The 15,028-nt window shown below is 40.3% G+C and overlaps 1 protein-coding gene across 2 annotated transcripts in view; it reads left to right on the top strand.

The window, feature by feature from the left end:
* The window catches only part of ENOX1 (ecto-NOX disulfide-thiol exchanger 1), a 2,419,302-nt gene that overhangs the window by 2,152,804 nt on the left and 251,470 nt on the right, over positions 1–15,028 (top strand). For both annotated transcript variants that reach the window (XM_086935020.1, XM_086935021.1), the window contains one exon: positions 3,286–3,393. In XM_086935020.1, the coding sequence (XP_086791146.1) occupies positions 3,286–3,393 (108 nt within the window). The remainder of the gene's footprint in view (positions 1–3,285; positions 3,394–15,028) is intronic.

The raw sequence follows: 15,028 nt of genomic DNA on the forward strand, positions 1-15,028 counted from the left end.
GCACATGAGTATACGATCAACATGGGTAGCGTGGAAAGTGACATTAACGTTGACTCTGTGTCACCTCAAACTGTAACAAGCAAAAGTATATGGAGAAAGAAATTGGAAGTAAAACTAGGGAGTACATTGGAAGAAGCAGACACGTCCCTAGTAACATTCTCTGGATTCAACTTGAGCTTGGTTGGTAGAAGAGTGATGAAACTAGGTTACATGAAGAGAAGCACTTGGGTCCAAGTTTACATTTCAGAAGAAGAGATATCTGTTCAAAGGTGGAATGATCAAAAGAAATTAGGATTTACAAAAAGCCCCACAAAAACAGACCCCGTGAGTAAGATGACACTTGACACCAGTCGGGATTTTGTAAAGGGGGAGATGTCTAAGGAGAGAACACCACAGACAGTGATTGATGAGGGAGAGACAAGGGTGGTGAAGAAGAAAGAGAAGTCAAGTGAAGCAGAAATGGGGGAATTCAAAATTCACAAAAAAACATCCTTGGGGAAAGGAGAGGAAGAAAGAATTGACAAAAAATTTGGAGAAAAGGCCTGTGCTGATGTTGGGGTGAGGAAAAAAGAAATGACTAATAGGGGAACTGATATGGAATCTGTATTCACAAGAGTAAAGAAGGATATGTGTAAATCTTCAAGCCACAAAGATGAGAAAGCGTGGCGCTCTACTGCACTGGCCGACTCTAGCCGTTGGACAAGGGTGAAATGTGCAAATGACTTTGACCATGCTGGAGTTAATAGTCAGAGCCTAAGTAAATATAAGGGAAGCAAGCAAGGAGAGTACTGGGTCAGGATAAATAGCGTTGTGTCTGATAATAAAATGGAGGAGGCGCATCACAACGCTCGAAGTTCACACCGCGAAGTTCAACTAGATATGATCTGCTCACGCAAGGAAGACAGGAGAGTATTTGTGTACAAATAGGGGAGACTCAACCTTTTTCTTCAACTGTACTAGTTTCAAGGAATCAGCTGACAGACGGGTCCTTGAGGAGGCTGGTACAGCAGGATTTACATATGGCATGGATTCTAAGGACAACAAGGGAAGTTTTGGTGGACCAGACGCTGATCATAGTGATGAGAAGGTAAACTGTCGTAGGAGATGGGGCAGTTGCAGGGCAACGTGGTTCAGGAAATTCCCCAAGAAAAAGAAGTCTGTGACTGTGGCGACTCACCTGGGTGGAGAAAAGGAGCAAGTATTTGGGCAATAAATAAACTAGAGTGCCCTGGTTCGTAATGACTAGTGACACAGCATATTTTTGCAAGTTTTTCTTTAATGTTGGGGAAAGGACAGTTTGTATTGGTCCCTCTGCTTCCCCCTCCCCACCATGTTTACGGTTATATCATATTTTTAGTCAGTGGGGAATTGGAAAAAACAAACAAACGAGTATTGTGTCTTACCTTAACTCTTGTTTAGACTTTTGCACCTTCATTCTTATAAGGGTTTTCTCAGTCATTTTCTGGGACTAGACGTTTGTAATACTTTAACCTGGCATCCTCATGGGCAGGTGTGTTTATTAGCTATTTCTCTTCCTTTTCCTTAGGATGAAGGAAGGCTGTTCTTCCCCTTGTAAGGGGGACCTTAACATTCTCATTCTGGGTGTTCTGTTTATGAAACTTATTGGGGTCTTCTGCGTAAGACTCTATTTATCCGTTTTGCGTCATCTTCCTCGTCCAGGATCACCCTCCCCTTGCTCCCACCTTTCCTTTACTCTCTCTCTCTCTCACTCTCTCTCTCTCATTTTTTCCTTTTCCCTGCCTCACTTCTCTCGCCTTCTCTACCCTTCGTTCTGTTTCTGCTTCTCATCTGGCCAGTTTTCTCCTCCCGTGGTTGGGCCTTGCCCTTTTCCTCTTTTCTGTTCTCCCTAGGGGGAAAGGTGTGTTGTAACCTTGCACATGTTGGTCCCTTCCCCTCTCCCACCCCTCTCCCTTCTTCTCCCTTGGTACGGTCCGTGCTATCTCCTAGAGCCTGTGTTAGAATGTTCGTGGAGACTTATCCGTCAAGCTGGGAGCACCTGTTTGCTTAAGGACTTAATAAATGATCTTGGAACCCTCTATGTGCAGCGATTTATTACTACACAGTGTGACGTCGCAAGATTGAGACTATCTGTCCTTATTGGTGTAGGACTAGAGAGGAGCATTTAGTACAGACTGAGAAGAGACTGTGTGCAAAGGTTAAAGAGATGCAGGTTGTGTGACATACAGAGGAAACGCCTTGCTAGATGTAGGGTAAAAGGTTTCTGCAGGAGCAGAAAGGAAAAGAGCTGTATAGGCCCTGTTTACTTTCTTTACTTTCCACTCCCCTAGCACCTCAAATAGAAGGCTATTTAGGAGCAAAGGGTGGGATGTCAGCGGGAGGCGACGGGTATGTGATGTCACTTACACTTCCCTTGGTGTTTTGTTAAATCAGTCAGAACCGAACTGGGAACCCGAAGCAGCCTTGGCAATTTTGTCAGATATGCCCCCCCCCCCCCCCCCCCCCTCCATCCCGCCCAGGGGCAGGTGGAGAGTTGCAAGTGTGAAACGTGTTACTGGGGGCTGATATTCCAACACTGCTGCAAAACCGACCCCCCCCCTTATAACAAACCCGGTCCCGTGCAGCAGAACCAGCCCCCCACCCTCCCAGCCTCCCGGGGAATGCCTGATGCCCGCTATGGCCGGTTTGGCCCTGATCGGTGTCTATGATCTGACATAGGATAAATTGAAAGAAATGCTTAATAGTTACCAGAATGGTTCTATTGAATGCAGTCTTGACTTTTGCTTTATTCACAAAATTAAAACATTTGTTGTCTTTTCAAGAGGAGTTTCAGACTTCTTGGCTGAACTCTGGAGGATAATGTTTCCCTGAAACACAGTGGCTTCTTGCCAGGGACTAATTATAAGAAACCGATGTTTACTGAACTATGGCTTTTGGCCAAAAACGAATTATGTGAAAGGGTTATGCTCGTGTGGGGTGTGCAGTTTTGTCTGAGTTGGGTTTAACCCAAAATAGTACTTAAGAAGTTATAAAACAGTCAACTCATCTGCAAAACATGTACGGGAAATATTGTTTTAATGTGACAAGCGGCATAAACTACCCTTGCTGTACATTACTATAGCTGCTGAACAAACAGTAATAGAAGAGGCTTCACACCTGCTTTATTATTTTGATTGGCTGAGGCACTGTCGCCTGAACAGCAGCAGTCGGAATTGAAATATCTTGTGCAGTGCATCTTGTTGGAGACTTAAGTCATTTCCACACAGAGCCATGAAACCAATCAATTATATTGTATCATTTGCACAGCAACTGCTGACTGTACAAGAAGAACTGGGTCAGAAAAACATGGAGCTCAGAAAAGCAAACGAAGAGCAAACGAAGACACAGGCCTTACTGAAAGTACTACGTGCACAGGTAAAGCAACTTACAGTGATAATATTAATGAGTGAAATCTATAAACTAACTACTGTGAGGTTAATTACTCCTGGGTAAAATCAGAGTTTTTTTTCTTATACGTTATGAGGTGCCTCGTATGTATATAAAATAACTCAACTTACTGTACTCCTCTACTTCCCTTCCTCCCCGCCCCGATATTGTGAAGTCTAATTTCTGGAGCAGTCTAAGCTTTTAATGAAGAATGCTTTAGTTTTCCTCTTGGTTAAATCCCTCTATGAAATTAGGAAAATGTCACAGTGCACTATTCAAGAACCAGATATGTATTGATAAGTGTGTTAACTACAGGTGCTCTAGACATGCCTGTCCTTTTTACTAGACATACAGGATGTTGAATTTATTCCTCTGATCCAATTGGATATCAGCAATAGATGTCAGGTGCAGGGTGGAGATTGGAGAGTATTGATAAACTGTCCTCTGTGTTATTTGTAGTTTGTTCATTTCCTATTCGGGAGAGGTTCAAGTAACTACTGAGATCCAATTGAGACTTGACTCGTTTTTTGGTCATTTGTAAGTATGGCCTCATTGCAAGTGGGCCGGAATCTTGATTTTTTTTCGACCTTTCCCCCCCCCCCCCCCCCCCCCCAAAGGAACTGATAATCCGAGTATCCGTAATTCTGGTGGGGAGTTACCCCTTATCACACGTAAACCAGCACAAGATGCCAAAAAAAGATACAAAATTGCGCATATTACTCAGTTTCCCTACTGATCAAACTTATTTGTTTAGCTTTTCATCCCACATTTCCTATTTTTGTTCACCTTTCTCACTTAATGTCAAATTACACTGTCCCTGTTCTTTAATTTTCTTTTTTCCTGCTTGTCTGATTTTTTTATTTTGTTGTCCTTCTGTCAGCCGTTCACTGCAGGGGTATGACTACCCACAGGGGTTGGGTGCAGGTCCTGCAGCCAAACCCATGTCATGCACAGCTGAAGGCCATGTGCAGAGGGGTTTTTGCCATCTGGTGGAGATTGGGCACTTGGCCATGTCGCAGGACAGATTTTACTTCCAACCCCATACTCTGCATGGCCGAACCTCATGGTTGGTCAGGGGGTATCCATGAGGAGTTTGGTGCAGGACCTGGACGCAAACCAAACTTTGTGGCCAATTCCTTGCTGCATACGCCAAAAGCAATATTTATAGGGGATTACCACCCATTGGAGAACAGAAATTCACTAACAAAAACAAAGGTTAAAGTGGCATCATAGGTGTGGTAGAAAACATTTACTTCATGTTAAAAAACACCCAGAAATTCACTGACAAAAACAAAGATTAAAGTGACAGAAAAGGTAATGGTAAAGTACAAACATTTTAGCTTACTTTGAAAAAACCCTAGAAATTCACTGAAAACAACAAAGGTTAGAGTGCCATTATAGTTAATTATTGAAATAATACAAACATTAACATTTAAACATAAAAACACAGACATTTACCAGTTATTGTTTACTGAGCAAACAATAACTTGCGCCCTACCATGCACGGCTTATGACCTCACATATTACATCACTCATGACTTGTTGAATGATATAATTGATGACATTACTGATGACATCTCAAACGACTTTGGGAATGTGAAGCAATAAAGTGTGTTTTGTTTATGATTTGGAAGAGGGATGAATATTACATTTTTTTATATAAATATTGTTTTTTTCTGGTAAATGGTCTCCTCTTTTCTAGTTTATAGGTGTTAGAAATTGGGTTTCTGATTGGCAGAGGTATATCCCCTGTCCAAGCAGGAACCACAATCCTAGTCAGGGTACGGTAGTACACACTAGACGTTTTCCTGTGCTCACCTTCTGGTAGCTTGGCACAGAGCAGTCAGACTAAGCTAAAGAAGCAATGTGTAAAGTATTTATGCTCACACACACAGTAACAGTGAAAATACCACAAAAGTACTCCACAATACTTTAGATGAATAGCCAATATTTAACTGAGTAAAACAAGATCAAAATGATAAACATCTAACATAAACAAGTCAAGATACGAATTTTGCAAAAGTAAATCAAAATGCAGTGCCTAGAAATCAATAGCTCCAACTGAGGCTAACTGGTTGCTCTGGACTGGGGCAAATCCAAAAGTTCTGTATGACAACGATGGAGCGCGAGCCGAATACAGAAGTCACAGAGAACCGCTGCCAGTATTTTGGATGTGTTGAAGCTCAAGGACGATGAATTGAGCAAAGGAGGGATATGTCACTGTCGAAGGCGATGCGTCGCTTCCGGAGTCGGACAACGTTGTTGGTGCGTCAATGTCAAGAAGTCAATCAATCAATCAATCAATCAATCAATCACGTCATTTGTATAGCACACTACTCACCCGGGAGGGTCTCAAGGCGCTGGGGGAGGGGAAAGTTACTGCTCGAACAGCCAGGTCTTGAGCTGCTTCCTGAAGGCGAGATGGTCTTGGGTTCGCCGGAGGTGGGTGGGGAGGGAGTTCCACGTCTTGGCTGTGAGGTGCAGGTGCATACAGCTGATGCGTCGGTAGAACTGCTGGGTTGTGTCTGGGTCTGAGAAAGGTGCATCGAAGATGTCGCCAATGAGGTGTTGGTAGCAGCGGTGATGTGAAGGTCGCGGTTGAGTTGTAAGTTGAATTAGTTGCATCACAGACGGCAAGCTGTGTCTGCTTCTCCAGTGCTGGCAGTGTAGATGCGATACAAAAGGGGATGATGGACGGAGCGCTTGAGCCAATCAAACACTCACCTCCAGTCAACTGATCTGGGTTTAATCCATCACCATTCTTTAGCCCACTCAGCCACCCCAGTTCAGACATGGCCATATGCAAATCAGGCTGACTCTGTGCCTCATGGGAACAGTCCAGCCCGAACTGTCAAGCCATGTCTTCCCTGAACCCAGATCAGTTGACTGGGGGTGAGTGTTTGATTGGCTCAATCGCTCAGTCCATCATCCCCTTTCGTATCGCTTTGTTCGCCCTAAGTTGGCAGGGTATGCTCAAACGTGAGTCCCTTGCTCACTTGGCCACTGGATTCAAGATAGCCTGCTGATGAGGATTATGAATCCGAAACCGGCCTTAGGATGCTTGTTTCCGGTCCAGGGAAGACATGGCTTGGCAGTTCCGGCTGGACTGTTCCCATGAGGCACAGGGTCAGACTGATTTGCATATGGCCATGTCTGAACTGGGGTGGCTGAGTGGGCTAAAGAATGGTGATAGAGTAAACCCAGATCAGTTGACTGGGGGTGAGTGTTTGATTGGCTCAAGCGCTCCGTCCATCATCCTCTTTTGTATGGCAGTGTATATGCATCAGGATTGCAGGGAAATGCGCTGGTTCCGATCGATGCTTCAGTGTTGATGTGGTAGTTTCTTGGGTTGCAGTACCAAACATTCACTTCCAAAGGCCCAGGAATAGATCTGGCACCACTTGGCAGAGTAGGACTCACAGCAGAGTAGCTCAGGTGCTGGTAGGAATAGGCAGGTGTGGTCTTTGATATACCTGAGACTTCAGAAGCAGGAGGCAAGCCCAACAAGCTCTTGAAGAACCTTTAAAGTTGCAAGATGTAAAGAGTCAAGTCCAATTCTCTCACCTCCAGGCAAGAAGTAGCAGGCAGACAGCCAACACAGTAAAGCAAGCGGCAAAGTGGCAGTCCTTCCTGGCAGCACAACAGCTCTTCTTCCTGGTAGAATGTCCTCAGTTCTAGAAGTATTCTGAATTTATGGTGTCAAAGGTCCAGTACTTATTCCCATTTTAACCTTTTAAGTAGGGAGACTGCAAAGAAAGGGCTTTGCAGTGCACAAGACCCTGTCTTTCCTTGCCCTGGCTCCAGACACGCTACAGGAGGATATGCAACTCCTTGTGTGAGGACAAGATCAGCCCTATTCAGGTGCAAGTGTCAGCTCCTCCCTCTCATTTCGCTTGAAAGACCCAACAGCCTGGTGATGGGCCATAAGGATATGCAGGGCACATCCCATCTCCCTTTGGGTGTGACTGTCTAGAGGGAATTCGCAAAACCCAGCTGTCATCAACTCAGACGTATATTCCAGAGACAAGCAGAGGCACAGAATAGTTAAAGTAAAAAAATGCCAACTGTTCAGGGCATTAACAGAAGTTACTATCCTCAACAATTAACCTTAAGGTTTACTGGTGGCACACACAAACAGTATTGAGATTAATATGGTTTAACTGATCTTTTCTTTTGAGTAATTAACTTGCTTCTGTGTGAAACATTTTTATTTTTTGGCCATGACATTTTTAACTGTATTTATTTTTACATTGACATTTTTTTCTTTTCTTTTATTTTAGGTTAATGGAAAGTGGGAATATTTAGAATTTGACATTTAAACTAGGAAATATAATTGGTGTTATAAGCTTAGCCTGGTCATTATATAAAGCAGATCTGGTATAGTAGTATGATTTTCAGGCAGTTAAACATATGTTTTGAATTGTGATATTAAAATTTCAGGGTTTTTTGGTGAACGTTTGGGTTAGTTTTTAAGAGAAACTTTGCTGTCAGTTCCCGAATCTGTATGGGTACTTATTTCCATATTACTTCTAGATTTTGATATCTTTAAAGTACTTAAATGTAATGTTTCTATCCATTTCAAATGAAACTAGGTGTGTGTATGTGTGTGTGCGTGTTTGCATGTGTGTCCTAAAGTACTTCAATTTCAGGTATAAAGAAAATTAGCCCTGCACCTTCACACCCAGCACCAAATTCGCATTTTAAGTCAGTGGTACCCTGTAGGTAGTCTACTTCAATAATGGACAAATAGCCAGTCAAACTTTTATAGAAGTATCATGCTCCAGTATTTTTTTCATAAAACATTCCATTTCTTTATTTGTGATTGTTTTCAACATTATTTGTATATTATAATATTCAAACAGCCCAATATCCAAAATGGCCAATCTATTCTAAAAGGTAAAGTAAGACCTAAAGCCTAGCGTTGCTACTTTTCGGTATTCGCAAAGGTAAGTTACAAGTAGTATCTTTACGACTGCAGAGTTTCTGCACTCGGGCAGAACCTCTACACTTGGAGCGTATATATTTATATTATATTATTATATTCATATTTATATAATATACACACACAAATATATTGGCTCCCTTGGAGAAATCATGCAGCAAAACTAATGCCATCTTGCTAAAAACATATCATAATTCTCTTCCCTTATACATTTATTTATTTATTTATTTATAAAGTTTATACATAGATGCCAAATGCAATGAATGTATACATTTTACATGAAATCCAACTATAGTTTTGAATAGTAACAACAACTCTTGGACACACCTTGTTTGGAGAACAACACTTCACATGTATATAATGGTACACATATTGATTTATGTACAGAACCAAATAAGCCATATTTCAATTGCAGATAAGAACTATTGAACTCTCAGTAAAACGCTTTACCTTATTGTAGGAAAATCGAGAATAGAAACACAGCTATCATCTATCCACAAACTGACAAATAGTTGAATAAAAAGTTTTTCTAAATTAAATTCAAACCAATCTTCAGTTCATAGATATTTTTTCTCGAATGATCTTTTCATCTCTAGATCATATTACATGCAAGGGTTGATAGTATATAAAAAATGACCTACAAATTTGACATGACACCCCATCATTACATTCTCATGTATCAGTGTAATCTTATGTTATTTCTTCCATATAACACTATCATATTAATATGGATAGTTCTGCATTCTTATTCATTTCTTTCATTCATTATGTTATCATTTTAGTGTTACTACCTTTCACAAATATTTGAACACTGTTAGAGCTTGCATACTCTAGACCAGATAAAATTACATAATTTGTACCTCAATCTTGCTTGGTCATTATTTAGAGGTAGCTTTCACTGTCTCCTAACGTCTAAGGATCAACTGTCTTTTCATACATAAAATATATGAGTGGGCAGACATTCAATAATTCAAGATGACGACAAACTCGATCAGGTCAGTTTGCTGTTAATGTTAGTGAAGTCACTCTGAACAATTTGTAAATTAAGTGTAGCTCAAAATTTAAGATACATCAACAAGTTGAGGAACCTCCCGAGATTTTTACCACACTTTCCCAGCAGGAAGCATTTAAAGACCTACTGTTGTTTCATGCATACATCTAGGGTAAACAGACATATAATCCAAGTTCAGAACAATTGGTGCCATTAGATCTTTAAGTTAATGGCGACAGTCTAAACAATGTTTTCATTCAGCATAGTGAATTTTAGATACATATCAATCAGGCATTTGTTAAGCGCTACTACTCACCCCTGAGGGTCTCAAGGCGCTAGGGGTGGGGGGGAAGCATGGCAAAAACACTTCGATTTTTAAAAACATGGTCTCGTTACGCTCTCTACTTACAATGTCTGCAAATTAATGCAATGAAGATGATAGTAAAGAGCATCACAGAGTATTACTTTTGGACCGAAATATTTGAATATTCAAGCTTTTACTAAAAATTAATTAAATCATATATTGTATATTCCTGCAGTATCGAACTCACAACCCTAGAATTGGAACTACAATTTTGAAAGGATATGTCTTATATTTCTTTCCACTCCTACAACATGACAAACCATTGCCCCATCCATTACAAATCTACAATGTTTAGATTTCATACATTTGTAACATACACTAGGAAGTCTAGGGAGCCACTGTGTGCCCTCCAAGTGACTATGTTTTTGTGTAGCAGACTTAACAGTGTCTCTTGTGCTCAAAATTGATTTTAAAGTCAGTGCTCAATGGAACTCTAATCAGATTTTGCTTTAGATCATTAGTTAAAGTGAGCACTGTCCAATTTTTTGCCAAACATTTAAGAATGCAGTCTTTGTGGACTTCTGACGGGCTTTTAATAGACCTACATGTGAAATAGTTTTAGCTCTGACTTTAGTTTGCTCTACTACATGGGGCGTGTTACCCCTTTCAAGGTTGAAAAAATGTACTAACTATATAGGTTTTATCTTTTGTATATTGTGATTCTAAGCTGCTGTTCCTTTTGGCCCTTAAGAATTCCCCATTAGGAATATTGTCTTTCCTTTTCTTAGATGGGCTGATTTAGCATGAAGTATTGTGTTTACGGATGTGAGTTTTCTGAACAGCCTGTACAGTAAAGTCTTATTTTAAATATAAAGCTCCATGTCTAGGAACACTATCCTATTGTGGTGGGATTCTAGACTTAGAGTCACAATAAATTCATCATCATTCAGATATTCACATTCTTAATTCAATGTTGGCGCCTTTCTATATCATGACAATATCATCTATATACCTTCCCCAGTATATCACTCTTTCTGAAGAGTGTGCATGGCCACTCCAGGCATAATCCATCTCATACAGTCCCATAAATGGGTTTGCATGAAAATGAGTAAACCTCAAGCTCATCACACTCCCACTTCTTTTGTTGGTACAAATATCTTCACACAAAAAGTTGTTCTTTAAGACAAATTCAGTAAAGTCTAAAACCATTCAGGAATGCTGATGTTAGCTCACTGATTTCATAAATAGAAAACATCTCCTTGTCTCTAATCCTTCCCCATATTTAATGCTAGTATACAAACTACATACATCCATAGGTTGTTTCAGAGCCAGATTGATTGCATAATTAACTTGCCAATTAATATTGACACTGATGCAATTTTTATTGTCTTCAGTGATCTGTGATACCTGACCTTATTCTAGTTAAAAATAAATTACCAGTCAAAATTTGTATTATAAATAAACCTATCTTAATCCAAATATTAACAATGAAAATAAGCAAAACAATAGTAAAATGATAGTATTTATGCAACTACTTAAATTCTTAAGCCATATGAGGAAAATACAATGCACACATTTCTGCCCAAGAGCTGTTGTACAAAGGTAGTAAAATGAGTCCAGTAACAACAGAGCAAACCCCACTTTTCTGTGTCATAAATATCCCAAAAAACAATAGACTGCGTCTCAGGTTGTACAGACACAGTGCTATATATATATAACAAGAGGAAAAAATTAAGGCAAAAAAAGTTTATAAGTTCGCCAGGGATAAGGAGGACTATGCCCAGGGCCGAATTTATACTTTTGCACATAAATTCGACAGCGCCAAACGATCTAAATTGGCGCAACAAGCTCAGCAAGCTTAGCAAGCAAAACAGGGCAAAAATACAAGTCAAGCGGGAGCCTCCACCTCGGCCCAGGCACCATCTACAATGAGCAACAACCAGGAAATAAGCGACAATGATTCGCTAACGGAGTGGCCTTACATCAGATGAGGATGGGAATACTCCGTGGGATGCAAACTCTTTGATCCTTGATCTCGGGGAGGAAGTGGATTTTTTGGTTTCGGATCGATTGCAAACATTAAGGCCTCGGACCAAACATCAACAAAAGGGGCAGCAACAGCAGCCAAGCGAGCCAGATGCAACAAAAGGAGGAGCGAGCGCCGGAAAAAGCGGAAAATCGCCAAAAAAACCAAAGCGACAATACTGGTGCAAAAAAAGATAAGTGATAACACTGTTGTTAATTTGTCTACTGTTACCCTTACTGAAGCAGAAAAACAACTTTTAAGCCTGGGGTTAACATATTGTCCAGCATCTGATTTTAATTATGCGAAAACTCGTATTGATGTTTACCTGTACATTAGAAAACTTAAAATCAAAAAATTCTTTAACATAAAGGAAGGTTTAAAGGAAAAGGGAAAAGAGCGTTCATGCAACAGTGAAATTGCAAATGTACCTCTAGCACTACCTGCTAAATACACAAAATCTTTGTTGGCACTACATCATTTGGCCTCTGACAATACAATATCTCCTGATATAAACTCTACTCAGGATGAATTGAGAGCAGCATCCATTCCACAAGTAGGAGCTAACATCAGCCCTTTTAAACCTAAGTCTGAATTTAATCCCACCATGCCTAGGGATTCAATTGATGTATTCCAGGACGTGGTGGTTGAGGACCTTAAACAATTACATCACAAAATTAAACACAGGAAACGTTACAAAAGTAAACATGAGAATAACTATTTTTCACTCATCAAAAAATTGGGCAATGACTACAATATTATTGTTACTACTGCAGACAAGGGGGGCAATGTAGTTATTTGGCCCCAAGAAGCTTACATTGAAGAAGCGAAAAGACAGTTAAATGATCCAACTTGCTATTCTAAAACCAACATCAAACACTTCAATGATGCGAAGGACGTTTTAAAAAAGTTGTTGTATCAATGCAAAAGAGATGGCATGATCTCCTCTCAGGAGTTTGACTTTCTTCATGTTGAGTTTCCGATATTGCCCAAATTATATCTACTCCCAAAAATTCATAAGCAGGTGATACCAGTCCCTGGCTGGCCCATCATCTCGGCCATTGGGGGGTGGCAGAACATGTCACACAATATATTGACTACTTCCTGCAGGACCTAGTTAAAAATGTACCTACTTATGTTAAGGACACTGGTGATTTCATTGCTAAAATTAAAAACATCCCATAGAGCAATGACATGTTAATGCTTACGTTGGACATTGAGTCGCTCTACACGAGCACAGAGCATACAACTGGTCTTAGAGCGCTCGATTTCTTCCTTGGCAAAAGACCCATGAATTGTTATTGTCACAACAAAGTATTGATGGAGTTAACCACCTGGTGTCTTAACAACAATTTCTTTTTATTTGGGAATGACATTTATATTCAGAAGCGTGGGGTTGCTATGGGGGCCTGCTTTTCCCCCAGCTATGCGTGTTTACACATAGGTTGGTGGGAGGAGCAGGTCCTCAGGCAGCAACATGCGATTATTTTTGATGAACATGTTTTGTTGTGGATTCGTTATATTGATGATGTTTTTGTTTTATGGCGTGGAGATTTTATCAGTGCAGACAACTTTGTTACAAGCTTAAATACCAATCATGAAAATCTGAAATTTACTAAATCCATCAGTAATTGTGAGGCAGAGTTTCTGGGTGTCAAAATATTTGTACACAAAGGACACTTGGCAACTAAACTACATAGAAAAAGCACTACTGGCAACAGTATCCTTCATGCCAGCAGTGCACATCCACGACATGTAGTAGACAACATTCCTTTGGGCGAGTTACTCAGGATCAAAAGAATATGCAGCACAGAGAATGATCTTGAAGTCTGCACCATGGAAGCCCTGGATAGATTCAGGCAGAAGGGTTACAGTGAATCTGTCTTAAAATTGGCAGCGCAGAAAGCTAAAAGTAGAACTTGTGATTCCCTGCTTGACCAAACGCATAACAACAAGTCAGGCAGTGTTTCTGATGACAATACCGAGGCATCAAGACTCATAATTGCTTATAGCAGACAAGCCAGACAAATCAGATCAATTGTGACATAAAGATGGTCAGTTTTACAAACTACTTTGGTGTTAAAACCGAGACTGCCTGATGGTCCCATTGTGACCTTTCGGAAGGGCCCTTCCCTTAGGACACATATTTGTCATGATTTCCCTGAAATTAGGAAAAAACAAGAGTGGATGAAATCCCGATCTGGGTTCAAACGTTGTACCTCCTGCAGGGCGTGCAAATTTGGTAAAACAACTACCCAATATTATACACCTTTCAGTCCTGACCCAGTTAACATCAAGGGTCAGTTTACGTGCAAGACTGAGTTTGCCATCTATGTCCTGACATGCACATGTGGACTAAGATATGTCGGCAGTACACGACAACCTGTGCATGTTAGGATTCTCCAGCACCTTCGTGCCATCGTTAATAATGATCCATCATATCCGGTGGCCAGGCATTTTAAAACCAATCACAAAAATGATTTACAATGCCTGACTTACTTTGTCATCGCCTCAGTGGACAAGCCTCTTAGGGGCGGCGACAGATATAGGATGCTCAGGAGACTTGAGTCTCAATTTATTTTGGAACTAGATAGCAGATTTCCAAATGGGCTCAACACTACGGATGATTTGCATGTTTTCCTGTAAACTTTTTTTCTTATTATTCTGGTTAGTCTAACGGTCAGCTGTCATATACCTTCACGTTCTTAATTTCTTATATACAGAATTTCATTTATTTTTCACTTCCCTGTTTTTCCGTCACATATGGCTTCATGGTTGTTATCATACAAGCTTTCCCTCACTTTTTATTAGTTGGGTAACACTTTTTTCCATTTATATGTTTGGACATAGCCACTGGGTACTATTTGTCAATTTCTGTTTTTTACCTTAACTGTATTGAGAACACCCTATAGTGGTCCTTTTCTACCATTAGTCCATTTTTTCAAATTTGGCACTTTTGGCCATTTGCATTTAGAGTATTCATATTTGTTGTTGCTATATTGGATTTGAATACACAATGAACCTTGTCATTTTGGATTCTATCCAACTGTTTACAATTTTGCATAATTTGCACCAATTGCATTTGTCACTTTATTTATCTATATATAGAGCTGCGATATTTGCAGCTTGCATTTGCACTTTATAAGGATATTTATAAAATGCACTTTATTGCGTATTTGCACGTTGACAAGGTTTTATTCACGATATTGTATTGTGTTTCAATGTATTTTAATATAGCTTTACTATTTGAATTTTTTAGCATTATATGCAATCATAATGAGGGGGCGTGGCTTGGACGCCGATCGGGATGGCGGCGTGAGCTTGCAGCTCCGCGCATGGTCCCGCTATTTCTCCTGAAAAATA

Source organism: Lissotriton vulgaris, chromosome 8 (genome assembly GCF_964263255.1).
Source record: "Lissotriton vulgaris chromosome 8, aLisVul1.2, whole genome shotgun sequence".
NCBI lineage: Eukaryota > Metazoa > Chordata > Amphibia > Caudata > Salamandridae > Lissotriton > Lissotriton vulgaris.